General features: G+C 39.4%; 3 protein-coding genes and 1 non-coding gene across 5 annotated transcripts; 3 read left to right on the forward strand and 1 right to left on the reverse strand.

The window, feature by feature from the left end:
• Positions 1-2,055: 2,055 nt before the first annotated feature.
• LOC103830574 (alcohol dehydrogenase class-P) lies at positions 2,056-4,182 on the reverse strand. 2 transcript variants are annotated; one of them, XM_009106383.3, is made up of 7 exons: positions 4,013-4,182; positions 3,723-3,859; positions 3,586-3,632; positions 3,034-3,518; positions 2,802-2,959; positions 2,460-2,621; positions 2,056-2,384 (listed from the first exon to the last, which is right to left on the reverse strand). In XM_009106383.3, the coding sequence occupies exons 1-7, from the start codon at positions 4,044-4,046 to the stop codon at positions 2,268-2,270; spliced, it is 1,140 nt and encodes a 379-aa protein (XP_009104631.1). In that variant the 5' UTR covers positions 4,047-4,182; the 3' UTR covers positions 2,056-2,267. The 2 variants fall into 2 exon arrangements, with proteins under 2 accessions (XP_009104631.1, XP_009104632.1); XM_009106384.3 differs by having other exon boundaries at positions 3,934-4,085.
• Positions 4,183-4,959: 777 nt separating this feature from the next.
• LOC103830575 (putative DEAD-box ATP-dependent RNA helicase 29) lies at positions 4,960-9,139 on the forward strand. The gene is made up of 10 exons (XM_009106385.3): positions 4,960-5,335; positions 6,045-7,206; positions 7,296-7,353; positions 7,431-7,541; positions 7,617-7,671; positions 7,768-7,844; positions 7,936-7,988; positions 8,087-8,168; positions 8,247-8,303; positions 8,381-9,139. The coding sequence occupies exons 1-10, from the start codon at positions 4,960-4,962 to the stop codon at positions 8,906-8,908; spliced, it is 2,559 nt and encodes an 852-aa protein (XP_009104633.1). The 3' UTR covers positions 8,909-9,139.
• Positions 9,140-9,196: 57 nt separating this feature from the next.
• TRNAQ-UUG lies at positions 9,197-9,268 on the forward strand. Its single transcript has one exon. It is a non-coding gene; the product is annotated as a tRNA-Gln (tRNA).
• A 122-nt stretch (positions 9,269-9,390) lies between these two features.
• LOC103853601 (uncharacterized protein At3g43530) lies at positions 9,391-14,068 on the forward strand. Its single transcript, XM_033274779.1, has 5 exons — positions 9,391-10,600; positions 10,691-10,879; positions 10,962-11,660; positions 11,743-11,904; positions 11,979-14,068. Exons 1-5 carry the CDS (start codon positions 10,463-10,465, stop codon positions 13,941-13,943), a joined length of 3,153 nt encoding a protein of 1,050 aa, XP_033130670.1. The 5' UTR covers positions 9,391-10,462; the 3' UTR covers positions 13,944-14,068.
• The last annotated feature ends 58 nt before the right edge of the window (positions 14,069-14,126 follow it).

Genomic DNA, 14,126 nt, shown 5'->3' on the forward strand with positions numbered 1-14,126 from the left:
TATTCAGGAGGAGCTTCCAAAGACTTATCCTACAAAGTTCTACTCTTTATCTAAAGTACGACATTTAGCCCAAGAGGCTTAAATGAAACAAGTTGATAAAAAAAAAGCTAATAAAAATGGTTTAACTCCAGGGATGATTGGTAACTACGATTTTTATTTTTTGGCTTTAGAATAATAGATGTAGATTTTATTGATGTATTTTGTAGATTTTATTTCCGTAAACTTATATTAATAATTTTCAAGGCACGAAATATATATCACTAAAAAAATTTATTTCCAAAATTATTTTATTTTCTATTTTAGAATTATAGCTTTAAATTATTTTTTTTAAACATGATTGGTAAACTAAAGTAGCTGTAAAAAAAATGAGCCGTAAAAATCACTCACAACACTTACCAATCATCTCCTCCATTACAGGAAACATCAAAATATATTTACAATCATGAAATTGTATTGTTCACCTTATTTTTTTAGTAATGACTGTATATACCGATGTTTTACCAATTGGCTGGCTCTCTTTGGGGTAAGTCTTTTGGTGTTCTCTTTGGGTTAAGTCTTTTGGTTGTTCTGTTTGATGTAGCAATCTCTATGATCAGCATTTTTGATTAATCCTGTTTATTTGGTAACCAGGCAGGAGCTATGCTGGGGATGATGCTTTTCTCTTCACCAATTGCCCCATGCTTTTGGTGCAGTAATGGACACAGTGATCTAATCTCGTTGTAGTGTTTCACTACTTAAATTTTATGCCTTAATTATTTCCAGTGTTCTATATTCACTCTGTTCGGTACAAAGAGATATCTTCTTAAACTGAAAAAACTATTGTGTGGCAGGTGGTGGTCACTGCTCATGACCATGATCACCATGGCCATCATGATCATGATCATGATCATTCGGATTTGCCTTCACATTCACATTCTATACAAGATCTGTCTGTTGGATTGTCTGTTCTCGGTAAGTAGTAAAACACCTGTTTTTTTTTTTGTTTATCAAACAAAGTAGGATTGATGTCTGATATGGTGACTTAATCTTATATTGTTGGCTTGTTTGTTACATTGCTGTTGATAAATCAGATTCAGTCGCAGATATGTATTACTTCCGATGGAAAATTGGACAAACCTGAACATGGGGGAGAAGAACTCAATCAAGGCTAGTATTTATTTGGTTACCTCAACTTGTTCTCTGACGGTGTTGTAAGTACGTTTTTTGTTTGTTGTGCAGCACAATTTTACTGATGGAATGGCGTTAGGAAGTGCGTTTCTCATCTACGGATCAGTTGGTGGATGGTCTAGAACAGAACCATGTTTTTTTTACTTGCGCCCCAAGAGGTCTTTACTCTATTTCCTTGACAAACTTGAAAATAAGCATAACAACAGATAACACATTAACAAAGCTTCAATGGGAATAGGTGATTTTGGGATACTAGTGAGGTCAGTCAGGCTTCACTGTAACAAAGGCACTCTTCTTCAACTTCCTCTCTGCACTTGCAGGAACCTTCACTGAACTAACCTTTGTGATGCTTTTTATATCTCTTGCCTACAGGTTTTGGTCTGGGGAAATGAACCGGGACAGTCAATCATTGATTGACATACAGTATCCCATTGGTTCGATCTAATAACGTTATAGCTAAATGTTTACATAATAATGTATATGGTGGGTGATTGAAACTTTGTTTTCAAGATTCAGCCAAATTCTACCATACATGCAAGTATGTAGATTGAGCGGATCACTAATAAGTCATTACAATGGAAGATATTGAACATATTCAACAATCTACAGAACAAAATCGACCGTAGCTGTGAACTGGCCAACTCCATATATGACAGACAATATCTCTCTAGAGGTTTGTTAGTTACAGTCTCTGTCATAGATTCTGGTCCATAGGTTTAACAAAAGCTTGAAACTTGTGCACAGGTTTCATCTCATGTTGTCAAAAATGTAGCAAGGATTCCAACTGGAGATGGATCGGTATAAAGACAGACCCATGTATGTGAATGTGAGGTATACTAAAGAGGAAGATAATATTTTTAGTTTTATAGTATAACCATCTTGACCAAAAAAAAAAAAAAAGTATAACCATCTCGCTAGAATTGATCTGTTACAACGTTAAGGTAATATATAAGACACGAAAACACTAACTTGAGAACATAGCATATAAGCAAGGCATAAGATACCTACCTACTATATATTTCTATTATTATTATTATTGCTGTGAGTGCGCATAAAGGTAACTAAAACACAAAGTAGACATCATTGATATTTGAAAGCATTCAAGCACCCATGTCGATGATGCAACGGATACACTCTCCCTTCGACATGTAATCAAAGGCCTCGTTGATCTTCGAGAATGGCACAGTGTGAGTGATGAACTTGTCAAGATCCAGCTCCTGATGACAGAAACCACCAGAGCATTGACATATTTGTAAATATCAGAACTTTGTAAAAGGAAAGATTCTCATTACCTTGTTCATGTACTTCTCAACAACCCCTGGAATGTCAGTTTTAGGTTTGTAGTTCCCAAAGAAAGAGCCCTTGAGTGTCCTCTCGTTCAGAAAATTCATAGGATGAGTCCTGAAGGCATCGTCTTGTCTTGGCACACCAACCAGTACCGCAACACCCCATCCCTGAAACATTAATATTCAAAAATCGCTAGTAATTAGCTAGGCAGTAATTAGAATAAGAGAATAGTTTCTACAAGCCTAGACCTAGACCGATCTTTAGAAGACTGATCATAGGTATTAAAGTTCATAAGCACATTGGAGATATGAATGGGTTGGTCTGAACCGATGTGGAGGATACATTACCTCATGAACACATTCAAATGCTTGAATCATGGCTTGAACACTTCCTGTGCACTCCACACTCCGGTCCACTCCACCATCTGTCATCTCAATGATGACTTGCTGAACAGGCTTGTCATGCTCTCTAGGGTTTACAAAATCGGTCACGCCGAATTTCTTAGCTGCCATAACACAAACAAAACTCAATGCAAATGTGGAGACTACATTAAAGAAAGACTAATAAAATTTTAACTACCTTCCTCGAACCTATTGGGGTTGAGATCAACACCAATGATCCTACCAGCACCAGAGATTCTAGCACCTTCTGCTGCGGCTAAACCAACAGCACCAAGACCGTAAACGGCAACACTCTGACCTCTCTTTGGTTTAGCCACGTTCAAGGTTGCTCCTAGCCCAGTGGATAAACCGCAACTAAGGATGCATACTTTGTCAAGAGGAGCCTCCGGGTTGATCTTAGCCACCTGACCGGAGTGTACCACAGTGAACTCGCTGAAAGTGGAGGTTCCAAGGAAGTGGTGAATGGGTTTGCCATTGCTGGAGAATCTTGATTCACCGTCGTGAATCATGCCGCCACGGTCGGTGTTGATCCTGAGGAGATCACACATGTTGGATTCCTCAGAGTGGCAGTGACGGCAATTGCCACATTCGCCGGTGAAGATGGTCAAAACGTGATCTCCTGATTGAAGATCAGTCACTCCTTCTCCAACGCTCTCCACAACCCTAAAACCAAAAATCTATTAAACCCTAAAACTTGTGAAAGAAGATTAAGGCTGTTTTTTTTTCTTACCCTCCAGCTTCATGACCTAAGATACGTGGAAACAACGGCGTTTGTCCCTGCGTAATCAAAACTCAGAAAAACTTGTGGTAAGACTCAGCGTCAGTGGTTATAATAATGAACTTTGTTTAGGTCTTATTGATATATACCTTTGCTTCCCAGAAGCAAACATCGGTGTGACAGAGAGAAGTAAAATGAACCTTGATACGAACTTCATGTTTCTGCGGTGGAGCAACCTCTACTTCCTCCATCACCAGTGGCTTTCCGGCTTCCCATGCCACAGCAGCTGTAACAAAAACCATGTAACGTTTTATAATCTCATCATATAATTTTTTCAAGAAACTTGCATCATGGTCAAACCTTGCGAAAACTAGTTAATATATAGTAAACCGATCAACAGCGATGGATTCATGTTTGCAAAAAGGCTAGAGAACAAAACCTAGGCATCGAATAAAGTGACCAGCCGTAGACATTATCAACAACGACAGAACTTGATCTTTAGTTTTGTTTGCTTGATGGTGAGAGATGAGCGAGGAGAAGTGATTTTTATCGAGCTGGTAATGAAAGAGGATGTGTCTTTACAGAAAGTGACATCTTGTTATTTTTTTAAGTCGACATGTGTTAAAGATAGTTTCGGCTTCCACCTGGTGTTTCCATTGTTCATCCACGTGCGTTTGTAGAACCAGAGAAAGCACCCACCGATTGCTTTGTTTCGGTATGCTTTACTTTAAAAGCATCTCCAACCCCATTCTATTTTTTACACTAAAATAGAATTTAAAATAAAAAAATATTCTAATAGTACTTTATTTCTCAATTTATAATAAAGTAAAAAATAAATTTATTTCAAATATAGAATAATTTTTTTTTTAATCATTTTATTTTTTACTTTAAAATAGAGTATCATTAGAACAAATTCAAACTCTATTATAAAGTTATTATATTTTAGAGTAAAAAATAGAATAAACAATGGGAGATGGTCTAATTGGTACTAAATATTTATTTTAGCTATCAAGGTAGAATTTTTTTTCCTAATGGAGTTTAATTTCACTTTCGTATCGCAACGATCAAATTAGACCGAAACTAATGTTAAAACCGGTTTAGATATTAATGTATGATGTTTAAAGAAGTATCAAACTAAACTAAATTGATTAAAATTAGAGCAATTTCTTACATTTTAGAAACCTTTTTTTTTAAGACTTGAACTATATGGTTTTTTTTGTTGGGATTGCTTGACATCTTGTTGGGCCCAAAATAAGCAAAGCCCACCAAAAGGTTTTAGTGTATCATCATCTCTTTAAACCCTAAACGGCTAAACCTAAGTCCTAAACTCTTCTTCTTCATCTTCTTCTTCTTCTTCGGAGATTCGCTGCAGTCACAAGATTCACAATGGTTGAAGGAAAAGGTTTCCTGGTGAGCTCGGTCACTGAGCTTCACCGCAAAGAGAAGCAGAAGAAGAAAGGCAAATCTGGAGGATTCGAGTCTCTAAACCTCGGTCCCAATGTCTACAACGCAATCAAGAAGAAAGGGTACAAAGTTCCCACGCCTATCCAGCGGAAGACGATGCCTTTGATCCTCTCCGGCGTCGACGTCGTCGCCATGGCGAGAACGGGTTCCGGAAAAACCGCAGCTTTTCTCATCCCTATGCTTGAGAAGCTCAAACAGCATGTTCCTCAGGGTGGTGTTAGAGCGCTTATTTTGTCGCCTACTCGTGACTTGGCTGAGCAGACTCTCAAGTTCGCTAAGGAGCTCGGGAAGTTTACAGGTTTGGTCTTTGTTTCCTTGTCTGAAGAACTCAGTTTCAGCCTAATCTCAATAATTAAACACTTGTTTTAGTAGTGTTTTAAACACCTTATGATGTCTGAGGAACTCAATTCTAACCTAATCTCAAATCTTAAAACACTTGTTTCAGTTTTGTCTTAATCACCTTATGATGTCTGAAGAACTCAATTCTAACCCAAAACACTTGTTTGTGTAGTGTGTTTAAACACTTTATGATGTCTGAAGAGCTCAATTGTAACCTAATCTCAATCTTAAAACACTAGTTTCAGTTTTGTCTTAAACACCTTATGTTGTCTGAAGAACTCAATTGTAACCTAAAACACTTGTTTCAGTTTTGTCTTTAACACCTTATTGATGTCTGAAGAATTCAATTTTAACCTAATCTCAGTCTTTAAGCACTTGTTTCAGTTGTGTTTTAAGCACTTTATGATGTCTGATAAACTCAGTTCTAACCTAATCTCGATCTTAAAACATTAGTTGTGTCTTAAAACACATTTTGATTCCGTTTTGATGTCTGAAGAACTCAAGTTTAACATAATATCAGTCTTCATACACTTGTTTCAGCTTTGTCTTAAACACCTTTTTGACTCCTTTATGATGTCTGAAGAACACAATTCTAACCTATTCTCAATCTCTAAACACTTGTTTAAGTTTTGTTTCAAACGCCTTTTTGATTCCTTCATTGTTTTCAGATCTTCGAGTTACCTTACTAGTCGGTGGTGATAGCATGCAAGATCAGTTCGAAGAGCTAACAAAGAGCCCCGACGTGATCATCGCAACCCCCGGGAGACTCATGCATCTCCTAGAAGAGGTAGACGACATGTCACTAAGAACAGTCGAGTACGTCGTCTTCGACGAAGCAGACAGTCTCTTCGGCATGGGTTTCGCCGAGCAGCTCCACCAGATCCTAGCCAAGCTAGGCGAAAACAGACAGACTCTCCTCTTCAGCGCCACCTTACCAAGCGCGCTCGCAGAGTTCGCAAAGGCCGGTCTGCGCGAGCCTCAGCTAGTTCGGTTAGACGTGGAGAACAAGATAAGCCCCGACTTGAAGCTCTCGTTTCTAACCTTAAGACCCGAAGAGAAGTACGCTGCGTTGATATACTTGGTGAGAGAGCATATAAGCTCTAACGAACAGACGATCATATTTGTTTCAACAAAGCACCACGTGGAGTTTGTGAACTCGCTGTTTAAGCTCGAGAACATCGTTCCCTCTGTGTGCTACGGAGACATGGACCAAGACGCGCGGAAGATCCACGTGTCGAGGTTCAGAGCGAGGAAGACTATGTTGCTGATCGTCACAGATATCGCTGCTAGAGGTATTGACATACCGTTGCTTGATAATGTTATCAACTGGGACTTCCCTCCTAGGCCTAAGATCTTTGTCCATAGAGTTGGGAGAGCCGCTAGAGCTGGCCGTACCGGCTCTGCGATATCCTTCGTCACGCCTGAGGATATACCGTATCTGTTGGATCTTCATCTGTTCCTGTCCAAACCCATCAGGCCCGCGCCTACCGAGGACGAGGTGCTGAAGAACATGGAGGAAGTGATGAACAGGACCAGCGAGGCGATTGAGAGTGGTGTCACTGTGTACGGTCGTTTCCCGCAGAAGACGATTGATCTTATCTTTAACAAGATCCAGGAGATGATTGATTCCTCTGCGGAGTTGGATTCTCTTGAGAGAACATCCAGAAAGGCTTTTCGTTTGTATACGACGACAAAACCAGCTCCATCAAAAGAGTCCATTAGGAGAGCAAAGGCCTTACCTAGAGAAGGGTTGCATCCAATGTTTAAAAGTATAATTGAAGGTGGTGAGTTAGAGGCAATGGCGTTTTTTCAGAAGATTAAAAACTTCAGGTGAGTAGTATAGTTATCTTTTATTCATTCATCTGTAGTTTTATACCAGTTTTGATTAATTTATAATGGTGGTTGATCTGTGGTGGTAGACCCAAGCAGACCATACTTGAAGCAGAAGGTGAAAATGCCAAAGCTAGAAATGTGAAGGTGATTTTTGTTCTTCCTCTATATATATAGTTGTAAGTAAGTAGCTGAAGGAGAAAATGTTTTGGGTTACTGTACAGGGTTTGCAATGGGTTGATGTGATGAAGAGGAAAAGGGAAGTTCATGAGGAGATCATTAATAAGAGACATGAGCAGAGTCAGAAGACTTCTTCCAATAATCATTTAGAAATGGTAATCCTTAAGCTTTGAAGTACTCGTGTATGTGTTTCCATTAGTTTTACTCACAGAAGTGTTTTGGATATCTAGGAAGATGATGAACCTATTACCACTTCTATTGAGGACAAGATAGCTGGAAGCAAAGGTATGCGTACTACAAGTTTATCTGTGGTGCTTGGTTGTTGTTTTTTTACTTCTTTGATTTAACTTAGCTTCATATAAACTCTCGTTTTGATTTCAGTAAGCGGTAAGAAAAGAACGGCGCAACAAACTTTCAAGGACGAAGAGTTCTATATCAGCTCCATACCTGTTAACCACGTATGTTTTTTAAATTCAAAAACTTTATGTGTGATGTGCATTAGCTCTCCAGCTCGCAGAGTTTGACTCTTTGTTTCTCTTATGCACGCAGCACTCAGAGGCAGGACTATCTGTGAGGGGTAACGAAGGGTTTGGATCAAATAGGTAAAAAGATTTGTGTTCTTTTTTGGTGGCATTTCAAATGTTATAGTTCTTTTTCTGTATGATATTGACAAGTCTTATGTCCTTGTTTCGGATTGTAGATTGGACGCTGCTGTGCTAGATCTAGTGGCAGATGATGGCCAGGGAATGAAGCAGCAGAAAACTAATTATCACTGGGACAAGGTAATAAATAGTTAAGATACATCATAATAATGTCCCAAACTGTAATCTTATTTAACTGGATTTGTCTTTGGTAAACAGAAAAGTAAGAAGTTCATCAAGTTGAACAATGGAGATCGTGTAACAGCCAGTGGCAAGGTAATAGGAAACTTGTCTTTTGGTTAAAAGAATGTTTGATGGTTTCTAACTTGCAGCTCTCTTGTAACTAAATACAGATAAAGACAGAGAGTGGAGCCAAGGTGAGGGCAAACAAAGCAGGTGCAATATACAAGAAATGGAAAGATAGCACGCACAAGAAAGCGTTCAGCCGAGAGGATGGTGATGGAGACGACACACCAAGCATGTCAGGTAGAGGTGGGCGACGCGGGAAGAGATGGTCAGCATCAGTGCCTAACGCACATGTGCGTTCAGAGATCAAAGATCTGGAGCAGGTGCGCAAGGAGAGGCAGGAGAAAGCTAACAAAATGTCTTATCTGCATAGCAAGAGAGGTGGTGGCAGAGGAGGGGCCAGGGGAGGTCGTGGTGGAGGAAGGGGAAGCGGGAGAGACTTTGATGGTGGAAGCGGGAGGGACTTTGCCGGTAGAAGCAGTAGAGGGGGAAGAGGTGGCGGAAGCAGTAGAGGAGGAAGAGGTGGTGGATTTGGCGGCGGAAGAGGTGGTGGGTCTGGCGGTGGCCGCGGTGGTAGTAGCAGAGGTGGTAAAAGAGGAGGTGGTGGTGGAGGGAAACGTGGGAGAGGGAGATAGCCGTGAAGACTGTACTGACGAGTTCAGAAGAATCGTCAAAACTTTTGAGCCTATGCGAAACTATATTTTACTAAAGTGTTATGTTACTTACAGAACCATTCTCTACTCAAATGTTGTGCAACAAATTTTTACATTCTTGTTTGATTTTCTCCAGCTTTTTTTCTAGTGTATTCTACTATTCTATGTCAGAAATGGACAAGTGTAGTAAAATGGACAAGTGTTAAAGCTCAAGCTGATTCATGGTTGGAACATAAGCTAGATAATGATGCACAAGATGAGAGACAAGAAGGTTCTATGGTGTAGTGGTTAGCACTCTGGACTTTGAATCCAGCGACCTGGGTTCGACTCCCGGTAGGACCTTTACTTTTTATTAAATTTTGTTTCTTTGCAAAATTATAAAGAAACCATGGGATTTGTTTGCATATGCAGACATAATGTTTTTTTTACCTATACTTGGATATTTAATTTCTTATTAATTTAAAAATTTGTATGATAAGCTATTTTTTTGTCATCGAAAAAATTTAAATCAAACATCAAACCATTTATATATGACAAAAATTTTCATCAAATATATAAGTAGCCTATTCAGATGACTCTGCAATCCAGCAGTTGATGAAACTGTATACAAAGGCAGCTGATCTAACACACCACACACATTGCACTTGATGGTCTCAAATGTGAATGTGATTGCAGCCACCAAGTTATGTATTCTTTATATATGTTTTGTAATGTGATGATTTGATGGAGTTTAACTCCAGATGCCCCTTTGACTCACAAAAAATGCTCAAATCTCCCATCAATAAAATATAGTTTTATATTTATTTATTTTAAAATAGGAAAATAGGCTAAATACATCTATAACCCTAACAAAATTACATAATTACATGACCCAACCACTCAAACCCGGCCCACCCAAACAGAAACGGGTATAACTCTTTCCTAAATCTAAACTCCGCGTTTAGACAGAAAAGAAAAAAAAAATTTGTCGTTCTCTCCTCTCTTTCTCCTCGTGTTCTTCGTGTTCTTCCGAACATTCTTTCTGATTTCCAGAAACTCTCGGCTTCATCGTTTCTTCATCTCCTTCGTCTCTTCTTCTGTTCTAATCAAGACTTCATTTTCTGAATCGACATCCTTCATTCGGGTAAGTTATTTTTTGACCTTGATTTCTTTATATCTTGTATCTAGGTCAGATAAAAATTAGGGAAAACTTGTAAATTGTAGTCGAAAAGTTTGGTAGGATCTTAGTAAGCGAGATTGTGGTTTGAAATTGGGGAAAACATCTTGAAACTGTAGACTTGGTATAAATTGAAACAAAAAAACCAAGAGCTCGCGATTTTTATGGGTTCTTTCTTACTGGATCCAATTGGTTTTCCTGGTTTATTATTTGTGATATGAAACCGAAATCTCTTTGACTGTTAGGATAAATGTAAACTGAAATGGAGTAGGTGATTTATTGAATGAATGAAAGGTTTGAGATTAGGCAAAGTAATAATTCTAGATTATGCCTAAATGTGTGTTGTTGTGTTGTTTTTGGATGTTCAGAGGAAGTAGATAATGGCAGGTAACCGTGGAGGAAAAAAAAAGACTACAAAGAAAAGTGGAAAATCCACAACAGCTCCTGTTGCTGAAGAGCATGTGGAAGAGCTATCAGATGGAAACAATAGTGATGATATGTGCGACCCCCCCTCTGAGGTATAATATTCTTTTGGTTTTAGTTGAATAAAGTGTCACTGGTTGTGTGTGTATTGGTTTTATTCTAATTAAGTGATGATATGTGTACAGGGAATGAAGGGCTTAAAAAGAAAGCGTCTATTTACTGGAGGTGGAGTCTCCAGTAGAACTAGAGCTAGAAAAGCGGTATCAAATAGGAATGAGCCGGTTAGAGAAGAGAGTAATCCAGTGAGAGGAACGACTGTAGTTTCGCTCTCACTTGATACCGAAAGTGAAGGCATGTCTGCTGTTTCCTCCAAGGTAATTTTTACATTCATTTTAATCATTTATTTTATTAGTCTTACTAGTAAAAAATGACTAATACATATATATTTGATTGCAGGAAAGACAACCACCACAGCCCCTTGAAATGTACTTCAAAAACACACAGTATCTGAAGACTTGCAAGATTCAGACCAAGTGCCGTGTGAAGAACACAGTTGATGTGATTAAGGAACTTAAGGAGGAGGTCGGCTGGTTCACGAGCCATCCTCAGTTTTGTCATTTCTTCCACATGCCTGATGAAGAATTCCTGAAGCTCCAAGGAATGTGGATGTTACTGCTGCACACCATTCGTATTGAAGGAGAAGATGCTGCATGGTTTGGGGTGAATGGTGTGCCCATCCGCTACTCTATGAGGGAGCATGCCCTCATCTCTGGCTTGGACTGTCACGAGTATCCGAGTGGACATTTGAAGCTCGGAGGTACTAAGTTTATGGATTATTACTTCGGTGATAAGAAGAAGATCACCATAGTAGATGTGAAGCAGAAGCTGCAATCTATGGGGACAGCATGTAATGATAGATTGAAGATGGCTGTCTTGTTCTTCCTTGGTCGGATTATCAGAGGAACGACGAAGGATTCTGCAGCATTAGACCCGTTCATCTTAAGGATAGTGGACGATTTGGATGTTTGCAGAACATTTCCTTGGGGTCGTCTAACATTTCATGATGCAATAAAGGAGATTAAGCATGTAATGGAGCTTCTGAAGGGTGAAGTGCACCATGCAACCGGCTTTAATGGATTCATAATTCCATTAGAGGTAAAGCACACAATTTAGCATTAACTGAAATTTTTGTTATTTATTACTGAAAATCTGACACTATGACACTTCATTTGTGTAGGTTTTGGCTTTTGAGTGTATTCCTAAGCTGGGAAAAAAATTTCGAATCTCTTCAGACGGCGCCAGTGGAGATTGTCCTAGGATGTGCAAAAGTCGGTTTACAAAGAGTAGCATGAAGGGCTATCCTTTGGAAGATATATATGCTGCTTTTGGAAACACAAAGGTATATCTTTATTTCATTTAATAAAAAATAGCAGAATATTTAAACTGATAAAGCAATGAATGTTTTATTTTCAGGTTATTAACAGTGTGTTGGTTCCAACGGTGGATGAGGAAACTTTGCTGGCTCGTATCATTGATCTAGAGCCAGAGTATCAGCGTGAGGGTAGCACAAGTGATAGGTGGAACTACTGGCTAAATGTGAAGCAGAAGAAGATTTGGTGGAAAGAACTTTTTGAGTCAGATGTTGCTGCACGAAAGTTTACAAAGACGAAAGACAAAGAAAAGGTGACGATTGTAGAAGGTTCATCTTCTAATTCTAGTTTGGAGTCGATGTTGAAAGGTGTGGAAGAGAGGATTGTGAAGGCTATGGAAGAAGGATTTTCTGAAATTAATTTAACCGTAGAGACAAAGCTGGAGGCTATGAACTTGAGGATGGGTAAACTTGAGAAGAACCAGCGAATTTTGAAGAAAAAGACTAAGAAAATAGAAGACAAGTTGACTTCTATTGAAAGCAAGGGAAATGAGGATGAGGAATATAGACAGTGGAATGATTTTGATTATGGTAGAGATCATGGGAAGGATAGAGAGATGGCTGAGGCAGAGAAGGCTGAGACAGGGAAGAAAATCAGTGAGAAGGGTGAGGAAGATGAGGAAAACAGTGGGAAAGATGAGGAAGACGAGAAAAACAGTGAGAAGGGTGAAGAAGAGAAAGACCAAGAACCTGAAAAAGACAAAGAAAACAGTGACTCTGTTGAGAAAGGCGAAGAATACGTGGAGGAATCAGATGAAGAAAATTCTCTGTTAAGGCTTCATGAAAGAGTGAGAGTACAAGCGGAAGAATTTTGGAGGACAGTTGATGATGAATCTGAGGCTGAGAAAGAGACTGAGAAAGAGGCTGAGAAAGAAGCTGAGGAAGAGGGTGAGAAAGAGGGTGAGGAAGAGGCTGAGAAAGAGGTTCAAGAAGAGAAAGAGAGTGAGGAAGAGGGTGAGAAAGAGGCTGAGAAAGAGGCTGAGAAAGAGGTTCAAGAAGAGAAAGAGGCTGAGAAAGAGGTTCAAGAAGAGAAAGAGGATGAGAAAGAGGCTGAGAAAGAGTCTGAGAAAGAGGTTCAAGAAGAGAAAGAGGCTGAGAAAGAAGAATCCAAGGGAACTCCTACCTCTACCGAAGTAATAGTCATTACACCACGTGGTAGAACTAAGGCAGCAGCTGCGAGGAAAGCAATCTCTATATCACCAGAGATTATTGTGGTAACAGGGATTGCTGAGCTAGCTGAGAAAGAGGTTGAGGTAGAAGCTACTCAGACAGAGCAAGAAGCTATTCAGACTGAGATTGTTGAGAAAGAGGCTGAGGTTACTGAGAAAGATGCTGAGTTAGCTGAAAAAGAGGATCAAGATGTGGATGAAGAGGAGGAAAAAGCAGAGGAAAGTGACAAGAATCCTGATGTCGATCAAGATGTGGAGGAAGAGGAGGAAAAAGCAGAGGAAAGTGACTCTTATCCTGATGTCGATCAAGATGTGGAGGAAGAGGAGGAAAAAACAGAGGAAAGTGAAGATAATCCTGTGGAGAGTCCCTCTGAGAAACATGCTGAGCTAGCTGAGAAGTCAGTTGAATCTGATGTCGATCTTGATGTGGAGGAAGTGGAGAAAAAAGCTGAGGAAATTGAAGATAATCTTGTGGAGAGTCCCGCTAAGAAACAGACTGAGCTAGCTGAGAAGTCAGTTGAGGTAGAATTAAAGACTATGCGCAAGCCTAGGGTCAAGGTCATAGCAGTGCCGTATGGCATTCCCAGAGCTGAGAGACTAGCAAAAATGAGAGCTGAAGCTGAAAAAAAGAAAGCTAGAGCTGAAAAAAAGAAAGCTAAAGCTGATGGTGCACCTAAGAAGAAAGGCAGGCCGAAGAAGACTGAGGCTACATTGAAGCCATGTACGCCGCTGCCGGAGAAGAGAAAAAGTGAACCATCACGGTGGGTGCAGTCTCCTTTCACTGAGGGAAAGACTGATGAGCTAGAAGTGCCAAAGAAGAAGCTTAAAACAAAAACCTAAAATGCTTATGTTATGTATATGTATTATTCAAGTTAGGATGTTATGTTTCTGCCTAAAATGCTTCTCTTGAACTTGTTAGGATGTTATGTTTCTGCTTCTGGATGTTATGTTATGTTTCTGGATGTTTTATGCTTTTTAAACAGGTGTGGTAACTCAAAATTACAGGGGAAACTCTGGTCAAAA

This window comes from Brassica rapa, chromosome A07, assembly GCF_000309985.2.
Source record: "Brassica rapa cultivar Chiifu-401-42 chromosome A07, CAAS_Brap_v3.01, whole genome shotgun sequence".
NCBI classification, from domain to species: Eukaryota; Viridiplantae; Streptophyta; class Magnoliopsida; order Brassicales; family Brassicaceae; genus Brassica; species Brassica rapa.

Bases quoted from the DNA above. Each gene is read 5' to 3' on its own strand.
- LOC103830574 (XM_009106383.3), bottom strand. From the start codon at position 4,046: ATGTCTACGGCTGGTCACTTTATTCGATGCCTAG. The intron at 3,633-3,722 runs GTATATATCAAT...TTGATTACGCAG, and splicing joins TTTGCTTCTGGGAAGCAAAG to GGACAAACGCCGTTGTTTCC. The intron at 3,519-3,585 runs GTAAGAAAAAAA...TTTTGGTTTTAG, and splicing joins TTAGGTCATGAAGCTGGAGG to GGTTGTGGAGAGCGTTGGAG.
- LOC103830575 (XM_009106385.3), top strand. From the start codon at position 4,960: ATGGTTGAAGGAAAAGGTTTCCTGGTGAGCTCGGTCACTGAGCTTCAC. The intron at 7,672-7,767 runs GTATGCGTACTA...TTTTGATTTCAG, and splicing joins CAAGATAGCTGGAAGCAAAG to TAAGCGGTAAGAAAAGAACG. The intron at 8,304-8,380 runs GTAATAGGAAAC...AACTAAATACAG, and splicing joins GTGTAACAGCCAGTGGCAAG to ATAAAGACAGAGAGTGGAGC.
- LOC103853601 (XM_033274779.1), top strand. From the start codon at position 10,463: ATGGCAGGTAACCGTGGAGGAAAAAAAAAGACTACAAAGAAAAGTGGA. The intron at 10,601-10,690 runs GTATAATATTCT...ATATGTGTACAG, and splicing joins TGTGCGACCCCCCCTCTGAG to GGAATGAAGGGCTTAAAAAG. The intron at 11,905-11,978 runs GTATATCTTTAT...TTTTATTTTCAG, and splicing joins CTGCTTTTGGAAACACAAAG to GTTATTAACAGTGTGTTGGT.